Raw genomic sequence first — 17,429 nt, forward strand, 5'->3', positions numbered from 1 at the left:
TCTCACTCATGAAATCAAGAAGAATGACAAATTTTACATTTTTAGTATCAAACTTTCGATGATCTCACTGGTTTTATTTTATTTCGAATTTGAAGCAGTAAGATTCGAAGATGAGAAACAGATTAAACATAAAAATACAAGTTTGTTATATCAACGAGAGATTAATCATCGTGTGGAATTCCTGTTTCCGGTATAATTATCCCACGTTCCTTAAATGCCTTAATTCGACGAGCATCCTTTATCTTGCGTTCTTCTTGTTCTTCTCGTTGAGCGGCCAAAATTGTTTCGACAGACACGGAATGAAGCGGACTGTTGTCTTCTTTCTCTTTGTCCTGCAAATTGCAATATTTATGTATAACGTAAGAATTATGCAAGACACGCAGTTTTATAATTTTTTTATGACTCACAATTTCGCCGATAATCGTAATGTTATCGCCTCGAACTAAAAAGACTCCGCGAGGAATATCACCAAAATTGCTTCCGACATGAATTCTTTCAACGGCTTGATGAAGAATTAGATTTGCGAATTGGTCAACCGAACGAAGGATTCCAATCAACGTGCGACCATCTCGCAAAACTACGAGAATCCGTTCTGAAATTATGATGAATAGGATATTTTTATATAAATATATTGCTTATTATTGTGTATAAATTCACTTACTGTCAATCTCATTCAACAAATTGGCACACCCTTCAATGATTGTTGGATCCAAGTCGGACGACATAATGTGTAATCTTTGTGGTATTATTATTGCCGATTTTTTGAAGGAATGTGGGGTGGGCGTGGTTCGTCAGATGGGATGTGGTCCTAGTCAATTCTGATCATTTTCTTCATGCTGAATTTAAAGAAAACAAGAAGTATTTATAAGTTTCTGGTTACAATTTAATGTTTCATATTTTTAATGTCAAGATCAGGGCAAAAAAGTACTTACCAAGTCGAAATATTGATTATCTTTACACCTCAATATACAATGTAGAAACGAAACACGAATTCGAATCGAATTCTACCAATTTAAATCCAATTATATAGCCACTTGCGATTTTCAACAGCTCCGGCGAAATTTCACAAGCTTTTTGATGCAACTACGGTTCGCTCTGGATTTGGACGGATTTGTACAAAAACGGATGGGGCAGTTTGCATGCAGAGACGAGGAGAAAGCTAATATTACAATCAAACTATGTTGCAAATTGCAAATTCAATTGTAAAATTTCTTACCAGGTATGATTTGAAATTTCTAAATTATAGTTCGCCGCGACTATTTTTAACGAATTTTGATACTAAATTTAGGATAATATGATGTCATGAAAGGTTGCATAACCTTTGCAAGATATAATTCTTGTGATGGTCGAAGGTTAAACTACCGTCGGTACAAAATAATAGGTCAATTGAACCCTACTTAAAATTATATAAGATTACATTCAGCACAAAGTCATTTCAGACATTCCCACATCTGATAAAAATTACGTAAATACATAAAAGTCAAGAAGAATGCTGCCCCTTTTGTACAAGTTCTTAACCAAAATATGACGATAAAAAACAATTTAATTGTGTACCCAACCGTTAACTTAACCAATTTAGAGAGACATTTTATTTTACGACATTTTCAGTTTTTTTTCCTTCCATTTAACATTGTCTGGTCACGGAACGTCGTTGCATTCACCGCACGGAGAAAGCATGACGATTGCATGTGTCACTTTTAATTGAATTTTTATGCCATAATACTCCCATCAAAAGTGAATGTTGTGAATCCAGGTTGATTACTTGCACCTGTGTCGTGTGAGTTTTAAATGACTCCACAAATGCTGCTATCACTTTGGTTGGGGGTGCACGTTTCAGGAGAAAGCAGAGACAGAGGGGCACTCTTACTCACCCAGTCTTTTAGCAGATATCGGTCTGTGTGTGTATGCATTTCTTTATTACTCTTTGTTGTTCGTGGTGTGTATTTAATTTCTGGGATGGCAAAAATCTTCCCACTACGTGTAAAGTGATTGCATGATTTTCTCCCCAAAAATTGTGGAAGGAATTTATCCTTAGTTTAGTAGCGCATGTGAGAAGTGTTTTGCACTTTATGGGAGAAAGTACATAAGCAGTCAACGTGGTGGTCGTGGTCGTGGTGGGTTGTAACCGTTGAGAATGGTGTCAGTTGTTGGTGGAGCTTCTGCCTGCCACCAATGTGACCACTTTGCTTGTCCTGCTGCAAAATAAGCGAGACCAATTCGGTCTTTCGTACGTCATACATATCTCTTTCTCTCCCTCCATTTGCGTATGTATAGTTATGTCTTGGCAGAAAAAGAGTACAACAACCCCGTCATCGAATCAACCGCACGGCGAAACAAATATTAACCATTCATCATCCATTTCATACGAGTCACCAAAAACGACAAACCCTAAAAAGACAAGTTTGACGATAGATATTGACGAAGAACTTGCCCGCTTAGAATTAGATGAGTTTGTCCATTCGTTGGAACCTCCTGCCCCCACGGAGACGAGTAGCAGTGGTGGTGGTGCTGTAGGTGGTGGTCATAAAGGACACAAATCTGAGGTGACTATATTATATTGAGTATAAAATATGAAGTAGTGTAGGAGGTGAATCAAGCTCGACCTTTTAAATCTATCAATCTGTAAAGGATGACGTGCTGCCAGTCCACCATCAGTCGGATTCGAGACGTCACCGTGACCATGAGAGCGGTACTTTCTCCTTCAGTGTCACTTCTCTCGGGCCAAAGCAAAAATCTCGCTTTTTAGTCTAGTCTATCGCTTCGGATAGCTTTTTTATGATCAGCTTTCACTTTTCGTCACACTCTTCTTCTTCTCCTTTGTCGTGTATGTACGATATCTAGAAATGGAAAACAGTAAGCTTCCCACAACAGTGAATGGTTCCGTCGTCCAGCAATCTGGTGGTCCTCCCCCGGCGCAGACTGCTGGTGGTGGTGGGGGTGGGAGGCGTGAGGGCAAAAAGGTCCCGACCGATCTCACAATTCCAGGTAAATTATCGCTGTAAATAATCTGTTCATGAAAGGCATCCCTAATTTTTTCCATGATTAAATTCAGGATCTGTAGTCGACACGCCCGCACTGCGATCCGAACTTCTCGTCGCCGTGGAACAGAACAAAGTAGAAAAAGTGAGACGCATTCTTAAAGCAGGCGTGGATACGAATGCCATTTGCGACGATAAAGGTAGATGGCCCCTGCACATTGCGACATTGCTCGGCTTCACGGAAGTCGTAAGTGGAGAGAATAAGAAAAACATGAAAAATTGCGTCATATCACGTGTTTCTTAACATTTCCATCATTTATCCCCAGAGTAAACTACTTTTGGAGCATGGGGCACAAAAAGATCAACCCGACACGGCCCTAGAACGCACCCCACTTTTGTACGCGGCTGCCACGTCTTCTGAAATAGTACAATTATTACTCAATTACAAGGTTGATATCCACGCCGTGAATAAATTTGGAGCGACATGTCTCCACTATGCGGCTGGGTCAGGTAACAATAGCGTCGTTTTACGTATTTCATGTCATACCCATTGTCAAATTTTGTATGAGAACGTATGCATGTATTCATGTCCTCCTCTCATGTCATGTGCAGGCCAATCGGAATGTTGCAGAATTTTAGCTTCCGTAGGATGTAACGTGAATGCCAGAGACAAGCAAAAAATGACGCCCTTGCACATGGTGAGATTGACAACCTTTCGAGTTGTTTTTCAGGAAATGTATTAAATTTTATATGTGTGTTTTGCATTATTGTACAGGCGGCCCGAGTCGATGATATCTGGAGTATTGAGGTAAGTCGAAATTATTGTCATTGACTGTTTTCATTATTATGTAGTGTATCTAGCTTGTACATGTGTTGCGTATGGGAGAAACTATGTCGTAGTAGCACAAAGTTATTAAGTTTTATTATACAACAATAGCAAGCAGTATAGGGAGTCCAGTCGACTTTTGCTTTGCCAAATTCCAGTAAACGAGTGGGTTGTGTCCACATTTAAAACGGAAGGATAGGAGGAAAATAAGCAATCATCCCTTCTCGAATAATTTATGAATCCTGCCCATTGATTTTCCACTTTGCAACCAATAAGTTGTTGACTCTGTTTTTTGAACCGTGCTTTACATGAAAGAGTGAAAGCAGCTGCTGTGTGTGTTATGAGCGACTGGGTGAAAGTGTCCACCCGAATATTCACAACTTTGTTGGTAGCAGAGTAAATAGTAAATAGGGAGGAAGGAGCAGAAGGCATGACAATTCTAATTATCACGACGAGCAGACCCACCCTTAACTTTTCGAATGTTCGATGTGTTCATTAAATTCGCATGGGAAAGAAAATGTGTGCATATGTAAAATCGAGGAGAAAGTCGTTTACTCGATTTCATATCAAATTGTATGCACACGAGTCGAGTGAGTCACTTTCAGCTCAATGCGGAAAAAATGAGTGGTGTTATATATGCTTGTTAGAAAATGGCAAACAGTAGAGTTTGTCACTAAAATCTCCGTAATTATGAGGCATTTCGAACTACTTGCTTACAGGTGCTCCTCGAATTCGGAGCAGATATCCATGCAAAAGACAGCGTTGGCAAAACAGCCCTTCACCACGCCGCTGAAACATCTGAGGGGATGATTTCTGACCACAAAAAAATGGGAGCCACCTTCCGACGCCTCGTCGCCGCGGGTATTTCCGTCAACGCGATGGACAACGATGGGAAGATTGCCCTCTACTACGCCATCCAGACCGGATCCCCCGAAGCGTGCACAATCCTCCGAGAACTTGGAGCCGAAATGATCGACGGGGTCTCGATGTTGGTCATGGGTCGCAAATTCCCCAGCCTGATTCGACCCTTTCTAGACAAATGCATCTCCTCCAATATTGACACGTGTGACCCAGAGTCAAAACATTTCTACATCCAGTTCGACTACACCTGCCTCACATTTTACCCCAAAGACATCTCGGACGACAAATTACAAACGATGCAACATCGTGAAGAGACCGAGTCCATTTTACAGGAAATGGGCGTCCTCTATTCCTTGACGTGGTGCAAGGACAGCAGCATTTTGAGCCATCCGGTCTGCGAAAGCCTCCTTCGCCTCAAGTGGAAGAAGGTCAAGTGGTATTTGTACCTGGATATGTTGCTTTTCGCCGTCTTCCTCGCCTTCCTCACGGCCGTTATCTTCATGGAGTATGAATCGGACAGCTCTGCGGCCGAGTTGGCGGCAGCAAACTTGACCGAAACGACGGGTTCGGGTGGTGTTGATGGGGACGGGATATCGGAAGATGCTCGAGCCCATATTCACAATCGATCGAATTACTATTGCATGGACACGACGAGGAATATCGTCGTGTGGGTGATTCTTTGGATTTTAACGGCATGCCTGGGAATTCGGGAGATGATTCAGCTACTTCAGGCCCCGCTGCACTATGTCGTTCAGGTATGTAAAAAAGGAGGCTATGTATATTGCTGGCCATGTCTTAGTTTATTATTTAATAAGAGGAATTTATTTCGCAGGTGGAAAATTTATTGGAGCTTGTTCTCGTATTCTCCGTCGCAATGTTGAGCCTGGCAGAGTGTGGGGTTCAAAGCTTTGTAAATACTCGCGATCATTTCGCTGCCGTTTGTTTAATTGTGGGTTGGACGATTCAGGCAAGTTTTATATGCGTTTTTTATAGTTTACTTTTTATTAGTATTATGATAAAATGAGAATCGATTAGGAAACATAAATTCACGCATCGTAAACTTTTGACGTCTTCACGTGTCGTACTAAAATATATGTTGCTCATCAATGCATCAACCTACTTATTGCACGACGTATGTATTGCAAATTCACTTTCTCTCCATAAACTTCGAAACCCATTTTACTTACTATACGAATTTCCATAAAGTTCATCATCAATCGAAACCACGAGCCGACATGCACCTTCCTTCGCCCACATGCATGGATATATTTTCCAACCGTCCCAACCTATTTACCTGCATATCTATCTCTCTCCAACTAGCACTTTCTTCCCATCACGAACGAACGTATTTATCGTTTATCGATTTGGGGTGGAGTGGAGTGATTTGTTTGTGATGACAATAAATTTACGTGTTTTGTTGTTAGGTCACATTGTACGGCAAAATTCCAGTCTTTGGCGTCTACATTCGGATGTTTGCAGCAGGTAAGAAGACAAATCAATGCTGGTATTATCGAGACAAGTAGATACATATTTAGTATATTTCTTGCAGTGGCAGTCAATATTCTCAAGTGCATGTTCACTTATTTGGGGCTCCTTTTCGCCTTCAGCCTCACACTTCATTTCCTTTTCCGTTCCCAAAAAGAGTTTGACAGCGTCGGCTTCACCTTCCTCAAGGTATTTACACCAACAAACACTGACACGCCATACGTACGGTGAACCTACATACATAAATGCGAGGAGAAAGCCACTCTATTTTTTATGAGGGCAAATAATGTCACATATTTATTCAGTTCTTCCTTCCTCCCTACTTATTTACTTTTGTGTCACCAGACATTCGCCATGATGATTGGGGAGATCGAGCTGGTGCGGACGTTCATCGAGAATGACGGGACATACATCGTTCCAGTCACGAGTCACTTGATGTTCGCCTTGTTTATCATTTTTATCTCCGTTATTCTAATGTGCCTCCTCATCGCGTTGGCCGTTTCGGACATTGCCAGCATGCAGAGGGAGGGGGAACATATGCAGTTAGTGCAACAAGTCAAGGTACATCTGACCACGTCGTCGTGAGACTATGACTAATACGCTTTTTATGAACCTAAGGTCGCAAGTCAGTTGGAAGACGCACTACAACACAGAGCCCTTTTATACCCCCAGTTCGGGATGAGGGAAATAAAATCCCTTCATCAGAGGAAGGGGGTGATTTTTCCTAATTTGAAAGATCACGGGAAACTTGGGAAGGACGCTTTGGAAATCGTGATCACACAGCACACTCGAAAAATGGATGCTTCAAATACAAATGTCATATCGCAGCAAATACATCCCTCATCCTCAGAGGAAAATGAAACAATTAACAAATTAATTAACCAAAATACCCGCAGCACGACGGAGTTGACGGATGATTTATTGCAAAAGCTCAAAACACGGATGGATTTGTAAGTCTTTACCACAACTCAATTAAACAGATATGATTTTACGTAAGGCGATATTTTCCAGATACACGTTGGAAGTAGAGCGAAGAAATGACAAATTAGTCCAGGATGTCCGTATCCATAACGAGCATGGAAATAGTGTCCTAGCCAATGAGATTCTTGTCCTCAAGAGTCAACTGGACCACGTGACGGCCTCCCTTCGAGAGATAGGTTCCCTCGTCAAGAACATTGCGGAACGATCGTCCCCGGAAGGATCGGCCTCACCGGTGGAGGAAGAATCACGACGAGACGGTCGTCACCACCACCACAAACCCTCCACCACCGGCACCAGTCCCACCAGCCCGGACGTTGACGTCGAGGGGACTGACGCGACGTCTTCAGAGTCCACGCCGGAACGATCAACCACCTCCAACACCCATGCTCAGCAGCAGAACCCCACCAACAATCCCTAGCGACACGAATAAAATTATCTATTTAGAAATATATCAAAAACACAAAAAGTTGCAAAGCATAGTGCAAAATTGTTTGCATAATTCCGTGCAAAATCATCTCCTCAAGTATGAATGTATGGTTTAATAAGGAGGTGAAATATGTATATTTATCTGCTGTGCAGTCGTAATACTAATATATTTTTCAGTTTTACATGGCATTTTAGGCTATAATCTCATGATTCATCTCATCATCATGATTTAAAAAACAAAATCTTTTGTCAAAAAATTATATGTCTTAAAGGTTTATGAAGAAAATAATAAAATAAACTCAGTATAATTTCGTTCACATCTCGAACTTGAGAAAATTCTTGGAAAGTATTTGGCATAAAATTCTGTCAGACTTTTAGCAGAACGTGAAGAACGGAGAAAGTCTTGCGAATTTCTGTGCGTGGTGAAAGTGCCCCTAGAATTTGCACATCTTACGTGAAGCCAAGCGGGAGCGGATGCCTCCTCAAAACCACAGAATCCTCTTCTCACACAAAAAAGTAGGTCATAATCCCAATTCTGTGCGAAATAGAGGTCATGTTCGACCACCGAGAGTGCAAAATTATCGAGGCTAACATACCCCACCCACCAACATGTAACTAGTGAACTGTTCTTCTGCCCAAGTCTGAGTTGAGGAGGAGGTCTGACCAAGTCGTCGTCGTCGTCACGAAGAAGAAGAATCTCAAAACCCTTTCACCAATTGATCTCCTTTTTTGTGGCGATGAACATTGTGACCTCAAATGGGAAACTTACAGCAGTTTCTGTCTCTGCAGCCACCACGTCGACAGTGGCACACAAGGGGGGAGCAAGTATCACCATGGTTGGCGGAGGTACTTCGTCAGCTGCTACTATCAAAATTTCCAACGCTACTGCGACCACATCAGCATCGTCATCATCAACATCAGCGGGGGGAGGATTACTGTCGCCATCACCAAATATGAGTGTCACGTCGACCGGAAAACGTGTCGCAGGTTCGAGTAGAGGAAGTTCTAATGCGAGCAAAGATCGGGCCACGAATAAGGAAAAAGAGGCAGCAGCAAGGAGCAAAGAAAGCAAGGAAATTTCATTGAAACCAGGTGGGTGTGGAGGGTTAATGATTGTTCAAGTGTTTTTATATTAAGTGAGATGTGTTTGTTCAATACTTTTTTCATTTAATTGTAACAGATTTGAGAAATATCATGCAAGCTTTTGGAGATGGGACGAGTCCTTCGGAAGATTCTGTACAGTTGATGGAACTTATTTTACGTCAGGAAATGACGGCATTTATATTTCTTTGTGATACTGCGGCGTACTGGGGTGGATATAAAGTTTTAGGAATGCGAGAATGCATTTACACTTTAAGAAATGATAAACCCTTCTTGTCACGACTCTTCAAATATTTTAGTAAGTTCCGATACAACCAAATATCCCTGTTATAAATTATTTCTTAACATTTTTTAAATTATTGTTTTCTTAATCAGTTATTAAAGATCAACAACAACAAAAAACAATATGCGTAAACTACCACGGTCATACGAAAGTAGTCAGCACACAGGGCAACTATTTGGGAGAAATTCGTGAAATACTGGATGACTTGGATGGATCTGGAGAATTGGAAAAATTGTTGGATCAAGATAATAGTTACGATAGCAGTGGCGGAAAGTTGGATAAGGCTCATCAAGCAGAGAGCAACACTCATAGACTGATTAGTCCTAAATATATTAATTATGTGAAAGCCCGTTCCATTTCTTTTGCGAGAAAGTTACCTCAACTCCAAGTATGAGGCTAATTTAATTGACTAATTAGCTAGGTATTGGTATTGATTGGCTAACTAACTCTTTTTCGTTTGGTGTGTTTTAGGAATGGGTTTCACAGTACCTTCATTCAGAGTACAAGTTAAGCCAAAATTTTATGGACATTTTGGCGTTTTTGATTTACGATTTTGTGGCCCAAATTGTGGATCTCTCATTTATAATCAAACGCGAAAGAACCAACGGATCTAACCCTTTACTCAAATTATACGACCCAAGAGGAAGTAATCCGGATACATGCATGTCTGCCACTCTATTTCTGGTAATAAATAGCTAACTAGAGAAATAAATACTAAAAAATTGTGCGCCACCATCATATAAATTCTAATCCTAATGCGTTTTTTCCTCAGAGGAAAGACGAAGAGTGTAACAATGTCTCAGAAATGTTGGTGCTGGCCAGTGAATTGGAGGCCAAACGGCTTAAAAAGGTTTTTACTTTTGCATTATCACAATATGCGAACAAATATTACCATAATTTTTATTCATATGCACAGGTTTCGACATCCAACAGAGAAGTAGTCTCGACCAAAAGTGTTCATTGTTTATCACCGAGTGAAATTAAAGAAGCATACCTTCGAATGCAGAACAGTCAAGCTCCATCAATCTCTTTTCGGACCCGTGCCGAAAAAATTAAACATTTTAGCTTTCAGTATTAGCATCGATTTGTTCGTAGTTGTATGTAACGTAGTCGACCTACCGTATCTTCTTTAGTAATATTAGTTGTAGAAACTCTTTATAAAGAGATGATTATGATGATGTGAAATAATATACAAACAAAAAAAACTACCAACAACGAATGTACAACAAATCAATGCAATTTTAAGCTAACATAAGATTTTGTGTATGTACTCGTAAAATATTTCGTATTTACCAACCATAGTATTTCAAACTTTCGACGGAGAAGAAAGATTACGAAGAAATATCTTAATACTCGAATTGCATTTATAGTTTACATTGTACAAAATTCTATTTTGTTCTCGTTTTGCTATGACCGACTATACGCATACATATTTACATATTATATATTGATTATTATTATTTAGCTGGGCTATGTAGAGAGATTTTAATTAATTAATTAATTATAGAATCAAATAGAATACAAAATAGTATGTATTGCCGCTGTTATTCCAATGTTATGTGACTTATCCACATAAAATGTTAAGTTATTATCTTTACTTCTTGTTACGTTACGCAAAAAAAGTACACAGTAAAGGTAAATAAATAGTTGACAAGAGTATTTGATTTTTGTTTAATTTAATGAGTGATTGTTTATTCATGATTGATTAAGACTTGTTCAAGTGTTACATTTTTCATTAAATATTTGCGATTGCGTGCAGGCATGAGCAAATCGGATTATTTTGGATTTGTAAGATTAAAACTGGTCGCAAATTAGGAGCAATATTATTATTGTAAAATATCCGAAAGAATTCTGACGTTATTATTGTTTTGTTCATCAACACAATTAGCAAAACCATACTTCAGCCCCACCTCCTCCTTAACAGATCGACCATGCATAATTATGATCCAGTATTAAAAGGCTTCTTGAGTTGAATAGGCGCGTGGTGTATAAGACTAGGAGAAAATACTCGAATCGACTTGATTAAAAATACTATTTTGTTGTCTTCTCATCAGTAAAAGGGTGAGTGTGTGGTGGGTAAAAGCTGCATACAAAGTTATTAATACAATTCGTAAAGTGTCGAGTCGAATTTGGAAATAGATGAAAATTTATGGAATGTTTTGATATATAGACACGAATATTTTGGTATTTGGTAATTCTTTGGCTGCGTGAGAAAAATTAGTAATACTGCTTCCTCTGTTTTTTTTTGGATATTGACTACAGAATAAATATTATACAGACTCAGGTATATTTTTTTTACATAAATAATCATCCACAATCATCTCTCTAATCTGCCTATCTTGGTGGAATCTCTCTATAACTAGACGTCAATAAATTCTGTCTCACTAAGTCGCTTTTTTTCTTCGAGTTCCTTATCTTCGAAAGAATCCTGTTTTACGATGGGCTTCAATGATTCTCGGATTTTTCTGGGGTCCAGATAATTTGCTCCCAAGCTTTGCATTCCTTTCGCTAACTTTCCTAATGGAGCCAGAACCATTTCGCCTCGTTTTTGAGGTTGCTGGCTAGATTGAAAGGGATTATCTCGGAGAGCATTATCACTGTGGGATCCTTTCAAACCGACAGAATCAAAGATGTTTTGATTGGAGGAGGATCTCTGGTCTGTTTTAGATGTCCCGAAAATGTTTGGTAGTTTGAAACCGGTAGTATTTTGTGCGTTAATTCGTGGCATCCCAAACCCTCCAAATCCTCCAACTTTATTTACATCTTCAGATGAGCGACTAATTCGACGCATTGCTACTTTAAGAGATGATGATTGTTGTGGAATAGAAAAAATAGTATCGTCTTTTGTCGAAGGTGTAACTATTCCTGCAGACGACAATTCTTCCGTAATGGTTATTTCTGGCGTTCGAGATCTTTGTGGTGATGTGGTATGCATGCCTGACATTGTAACGCCAAGACTGCACACGGGAAGTGAGTTTCTGTGACGTTGGAGAGAGTTCATGGTTGAGAGTCCGAGTTTTGGACCTGCATGTCGAGATGGGCTGACTTCCGTTGAACTTGAATCTTGAGATAATGGTAGAGGTTGAAGTTCTGATTTGTTTCCACTCCTCCCAGCTTCCGTCATAACAAGAAGAGGACTCGATATCATGTCGGGTATCGTCTGAGAAATGTTGTTTCGACGTCCGGGGGACAAAATTCCACAACTAGGTAAGACTAGATCGTTTTCCAATGGAAATAATGATTGGATGTGAAGTGGATCTGGAGTCATTGCGTTCAAATCTATCAAATCCTGAAATTCATTGTCGTTCTTCATTCCTTTACCAAGATGTAAAGTTGGATCCTGATTCATTTGAGTAGATGCTTGAGTTCCTAATTTGGGTTCCTGTAACAAAGTTATTAAAATTTAACCCAGATCAGATAAACTCTGCGTACCTATAAATCTAAGTTAACATGATGTAAATAAACCCACCGATATCGCCTGTGCAGTTCCATCAACTTGTTCACCACTGTTCAATTCTCCATTCGGTAAAGTGCCAGATCCTCTTCGAAAATATTTTAATCGGTCAAATGAAGCAGCAGAGATTTCTGAAAAAGCAGCGGTTCTTTAGAGTGAAAAATATTTGGTCTTGAAATATATGTATGTGAATTATAAATACGACTATACTTTTTGTAATGCTCGAATCTGCAGGTTGAGCCGTTGAGAGGTATTTGTTCATAAAATTACTCGCCATTCCCGGAATCCGACCTTTATTGCTGGAATCTTTTTGAAATAATGGAGTAGTCGTGATATCAAAGTTATTGCCCAGAGAAGCAGAGGCGACTTTCACAGCATCAGACACCATGCGTAGTGCTTCTGTAAGTCAATAATGATTCAATTTGAAATGACTTATTAGGTCATTTACTTATTTTATTTTTTGTATTTAATATTATTATGTCATGCTCACCATGCATTTCTTCCGGCTGCTGAATAGGAACTGCTACATTATTGAAAAACCGTATATTTGAAGATCTAAACTCGTGATACTGGGATTGGCCATCTTGACAATAATTTATCTTCATATTCGGGACCATCGTTTGACTAGAATTGTTACTGGAAAAAATACTCCAAACTGTGGTTGTATGGGTTAATGCTTCAAAGCTTAATTCAATCGAGGCTATAGAGGTAAGTGGAGTCCTTTGAGTTTCTGTCATCGTGTCCAGAGAACAATCATACCTTTAAAGCATATAAATCAACAGTTAACAGTGGTAAGTTTTTAATAAATAAAATAGATAAATGTGTACAAAATCATTAATATTTAAATTAACTTACTCGGTTACGTAATAATTACGCTCGGTCAAGACGAAAATCGAATCCACATCGAGACTGTCCAGCTCATTGAGTCTAATTAGAAAAAAATGTAAAACTGTTTTCGCCAAAATACAAAAAAAAGTTCTTCTAGCACTCACTTTCCATTTACTAGACCCCATGCTCCCAAAATAACCTCATCTGATGGAATCATGCACCGCTTTACATCCTCGACTATGGATTTTATTTGTTCGGTTCCATTCTCTTTTTCAAAAGGTTGTTGTTTCTCGTCTTCGTCAAAATCAGCCTCAGAAACTGATTTTCTGATACCTGCAATAATTTTATTCTTACATTTGTTCCTCCTTTCTTTCATTTGGTGGTTGTTACTGCTTGATAATCTCACCCAACATTAAATCAATAGCGGCTTGACGACTCGTATCTCGAAATCGGTTCAAATAATACCTAATCAAACAGACAATACACTAATATGACAAAGTCATGCTTTACTACAGACGAAATTACTCATACCGATTCGCTGAATTCATCCCGTCTTTCATTACACCAGCAAATTTTCTTTCTCCAGTTCTTGTGAAATCACCCTAAAATAAAAATACACATTTATACATGTAAATTCATTACTGGAGTGAGTCAATTGTTCAGAGTAGAATTAAAGGTTGATTCGCTTACCTTGAGAGCATTCGTGCCTGCATATTGCTTGCTGAGAGTATCCTGCAAAAATTAGACGACAACACAAGTTTATTTGAAGTTGGATATGGCAAATAGAATTGCTATCAGTTAATTAATTGTAACTTTGTAATTTAACTCACCCCATTGTTGGCCCATAGGGTTTGCAAAATCATTCTAACGTTGGAAGGAAGGCCAATTTCTGGAGCGATGAGACCAACTTTACTTAATTCAAAGGTGAGCATCTCCTTGGCTAAATGGGTCTGAATATAACGATGATTAATATTTATTTATGATTGCAAACACTGAAATTTGTCAATGATTACAATTTCAGCCCACCTGTACCACATTAGTGCGATCCAAACAATCGACACAATTAACACGAAATATCCCTTCCTGTTGTAACACCATTCCATACGGATCAGTCCAACAGTATCCCATTTTACGTAGCGTATCACATAGTCTGTTTGTTAAGATGGAGACGTTATCGAATTTCATTCCTCGGCTGTAATTATAATAATTAAGCTTGATTAAGGACTTAATTTATATTTTATAGTGACAAAAGTATATTTTGTGCCGGCCATATATTTATTCAAAGTAAAGTAAGGATAATGGTTCTCACCACTGAACATGAAAGTCAAAGGAAACATAAGTTATCTTGGAAGAATTTAGCTGCAACACGTTTTTTATATACGCATCTCCCAGAACTTTCTCCTTGCCCCCCTTCTCAACCAAATTAATGATCAGAACGCGGTCGTAAATGCCTAACTCTTCTTCAAAGTGTTTAGTAAAGGCGTCGTATGTCTCGGCGTCTTCTATAAAACCAAAAACAACAAGTTTGGAATAATATTAATAAGAAATGGAATATATAATAAAAATTAAACTACTGAAGATTACTAAAAACAAATTTTAGATAACCATTTTATATACCTCGCTCAATTTTTGGTGGAGGTCGATACCGATAACTATTGGATTGACTCCAAAAGACTGGAATTGAACCTCGAACTTGCACAAATGAAAACATGTGATTTTTATAAACGACGATTTGTTCCGACTCTACATAATTTGCCACTTTTCCATTATCATCAACGCCACGTCGTAAATATCGAGTTCCAGCTTGATATCTACTGCGTCTTGATATCAGCCACACACCAATAGGAGCAGAGATCTGTACATAGGCATGTATAACATAATTAATTGTTGCATGTCATGTACGAAAGTTGGATAAATTGCTTACCGTAGTCGCTTCATCCAGACCCATGGCATCAATTGTGTGCTCAATAATACACGGTTCATATTGAATAAATCCTTGAATCACAGGTACAATCCATCTATTTAATTTGTCGTTCTGCAATTTAAAGAGATTGTTGAACTTCATCATGTATGCACTCGATCATCCAATTGGACACAAAAATAATTAAATAACATCTAAGATGCTTACTTGTGCGTTAATTAAGGATTTAACCATGTACCAATTCCAGAAAAACCTTTTGTCTGCCATTTCCCATAAGGGTAGTTTTGGAGTTATTGTAGCCGATGCAACTTCTTTATCTTTTTTCTCGGTGGCAACTGGAAGAAACTTCTGCCGTCTTTGAAGACTATTTGTTATATCTTGTTCAGGAGAATAGTAAAATGACTCTGCTTCCGTAAACATTTTATGAAACTCTTCCAACATGCGGCGGTCTACTTTACTGTAATTTAAAATATGAATAAGTAAAACAAATCTACGTCTTTCAAGATAACTCAGTAAATTGCTGCAAACCTGTCAACTTTTTTAGAAACTAAACCGCGTATTGGAGGAACCTTAGCTCGGATTAGGGGTCGCCCTGATAATAACGAAGAAGCTGCAGAAATATCGCTACTCCCAGGTTGTGCTTGACGGGTCGGACTGTTAGGCGCATTCGTGATTGTAGCAATGTTGTCATTTTTCCAGGAACAATTTTCAATCGCAATTTCTAAATCTCCTTCTAATGGTATGCTCAATACAGAAGTTATTCGAAATATTGGGAGATTATTCATGTTTCCGACTAAAACCTGTTGCCGAATGAAGACCAATCTTACGTCAGATGCTGTAAAATAAAAAAGTGTATTGGGTATGATTTAATTTTTTAAAACAAATCACTAAACATTTCTGAATCTAGCTTACTGAAACTGACGCGAAGTTTCCCAATGTACCCATAAACGGTTCCGAGGACTTCTGCATCCCCCAAACATTCCACGGACGTGCCTAAAAAAATTCCAATGATATATTTTTAAAACATTGCCACCTGAGAAGAACTTTTCATGCAGGTTTTTGTCGTACCTTTCTTCGCGTCACACCTCCCATTGCTACGATCAATCCATAAGGAATCTTCTCCATCGAGTAAAATAAAGTGACTGTCTGTCGCGAATAATTCCATGTTATTGCCAAGATTATGATTATGTGCATATAATCAGGAGTTGAGATCTGTGTTTTATTTTATCAACATGTAACCCATACTTCTTCGTTTTTGATGCCTGTAATTAAATTAAACAAACCGCAAGTTAGTTAGGGAAACAGTTATTTTGAATTTCTTCCAACTTCCAACTTCTTCTTCTAATAACTTGTATTCGTCAAACTTTACAAGTAAAAACACGCCCATCTACAATCTCTCCATGAGAAATGTAAATGTGTATGAGTTTGGCTTAACTAGGAAGATTCGCATACTTAATAAATTATTCATTCCACATTGCAAATCTAGAAACAACGTTATGTCCCTGCCACCAAACCCGGTTAACTAGTACTAGTTAAAACTCCAATCATCATCCTGACTCACATATTCACATTACAAACAACCCATCACAATTAAAACTACATCTCATTACGTATTACAAATTATTACATAGCGCCACTGAACTGATTTCCCACTCGACTCTTCAGCTCAAGCTGTATATCAGAATAACATCTCTTTGTTCATGTTCTAATTTGGATGATAAACACGCTAAAAATGTGGTTAGATATTGTGGCCACATTTTGAAATGACTTTACAAAAATTGTTAACAAATTAGAAATTAGAAGCGACGCTATTTTAAAACGGACAATCTTTCCCCAGTTTTTATTCCTTATTATTAGCCTTCACCCACCCCAAAAGTATTTCTCAGCCTTTACTCCTAATTTTAATTACCTGATTCATAACGTAATTAAAATTACAAACCTTTATTTTGACATCATCACAGTGCACTAACCTCGATCAAAATTTAAAACTGCTTTTCACCACCTTCTCCTGACAACTCATGCTGATCGAGTTATCGAATTAAGTAGAAAAGAGAAAAATAACTAACTAGTAATTACTGGCCGATAAAAAATTAAAATATTCAATAAATATAAAACATGTGATGAATGATGACAAACTCACCACCACCACATCAACTTGCACAATGTACGTAGTAGCAGTTGGTGCTTTGTGCTTAAGAATTTTTAATTTTTAATTTTGTTCGAATCTAAAACTTAGCAGGATTTTTGGGTTTCCTCGAATCTAAAATAAATTGGGGAATAAATTG

At 38.5% G+C, this 17,429-nt stretch overlaps 4 protein-coding genes across 7 annotated transcripts; 2 read left to right on the plus strand and 2 right to left on the minus strand.

Annotated features, from left to right (window-relative positions):
• Positions 1-36: 36 nt before the first annotated feature.
• On the minus strand, positions 37-1,109 carry LOC110856666 (U6 snRNA-associated Sm-like protein LSm1). Its single transcript, XM_022105161.2, has 4 exons — positions 933-1,109; positions 662-836; positions 408-592; positions 37-332 (listed from the first exon to the last, which is right to left on the minus strand). Exons 2-4 carry the CDS (start codon positions 723-725, stop codon positions 162-164), a joined length of 420 nt encoding a protein of 139 aa, XP_021960853.1. The 5' UTR covers positions 726-836; positions 933-1,109; the 3' UTR covers positions 37-161.
• Positions 1,110-1,428: 319 nt separating this feature from the next.
• Positions 1,429-7,846, plus strand: LOC110856991 (transient receptor potential channel pyrexia). The gene is made up of 14 exons (XM_022105581.2): positions 1,429-2,543; positions 2,629-2,689; positions 2,842-2,985; positions 3,053-3,225; positions 3,305-3,488; positions 3,591-3,676; positions 3,754-3,786; positions 4,524-5,420; positions 5,498-5,632; positions 6,090-6,147; positions 6,215-6,339; positions 6,496-6,711; positions 6,769-7,100; positions 7,162-7,846. Exons 1-14 carry the CDS (start codon positions 2,277-2,279, stop codon positions 7,547-7,549), a joined length of 3,099 nt encoding a protein of 1,032 aa, XP_021961273.2. The 5' UTR covers positions 1,429-2,276; the 3' UTR covers positions 7,550-7,846.
• A 172-nt stretch (positions 7,847-8,018) lies between these two features.
• Positions 8,019-10,600, plus strand: LOC110856667. Its single transcript, XM_022105162.2, has 6 exons — positions 8,019-8,649; positions 8,738-8,956; positions 9,034-9,329; positions 9,413-9,625; positions 9,714-9,791; positions 9,858-10,600. Exons 1-6 carry the CDS (start codon positions 8,295-8,297, stop codon positions 10,017-10,019), a joined length of 1,323 nt encoding a protein of 440 aa, XP_021960854.1. The 5' UTR covers positions 8,019-8,294; the 3' UTR covers positions 10,020-10,600.
• An 11-nt stretch (positions 10,601-10,611) lies between these two features.
• On the minus strand, positions 10,612-17,317 carry LOC110856668 (phosphatidylinositide phosphatase SAC2). Of its 4 annotated transcripts, none has more exons than XM_022105164.2 (19): positions 17,115-17,317; positions 16,213-16,406; positions 16,057-16,137; positions 15,673-15,979; positions 15,352-15,601; positions 15,148-15,258; positions 14,841-15,078; positions 14,533-14,725; positions 14,250-14,415; positions 14,054-14,173; positions 13,914-13,955; positions 13,755-13,825; positions 13,630-13,688; positions 13,388-13,556; positions 13,251-13,322; positions 12,886-13,154; positions 12,606-12,794; positions 12,411-12,526; positions 10,612-12,323 (listed from the first exon to the last, which is right to left on the minus strand). In XM_022105164.2, exons 2-19 carry the CDS (start codon positions 16,307-16,309, stop codon positions 11,301-11,303), a joined length of 3,573 nt encoding a protein of 1,190 aa, XP_021960856.1. In that variant the 5' UTR covers positions 16,310-16,406; positions 17,115-17,317; the 3' UTR covers positions 10,612-11,300. The 4 variants fall into 4 exon arrangements, with proteins under 4 accessions (XP_021960856.1, XP_021960855.1, XP_035713241.1 ...); XM_022105163.2 differs by having other exon boundaries at positions 17,084-17,317; XM_035857348.1 differs by lacking the exon at positions 17,115-17,317 and adding an exon at positions 16,597-16,698.
• Positions 17,318-17,429: the final 112 nt, after the last annotated feature.

Source organism: Folsomia candida, unplaced genomic scaffold, assembly GCF_002217175.1.
Source record: "Folsomia candida strain VU population unplaced genomic scaffold, ASM221717v1 Fcan01_Sc017, whole genome shotgun sequence".
Taxonomy (NCBI): Eukaryota; Metazoa; Arthropoda; class Collembola; order Entomobryomorpha; family Isotomidae; genus Folsomia; species Folsomia candida.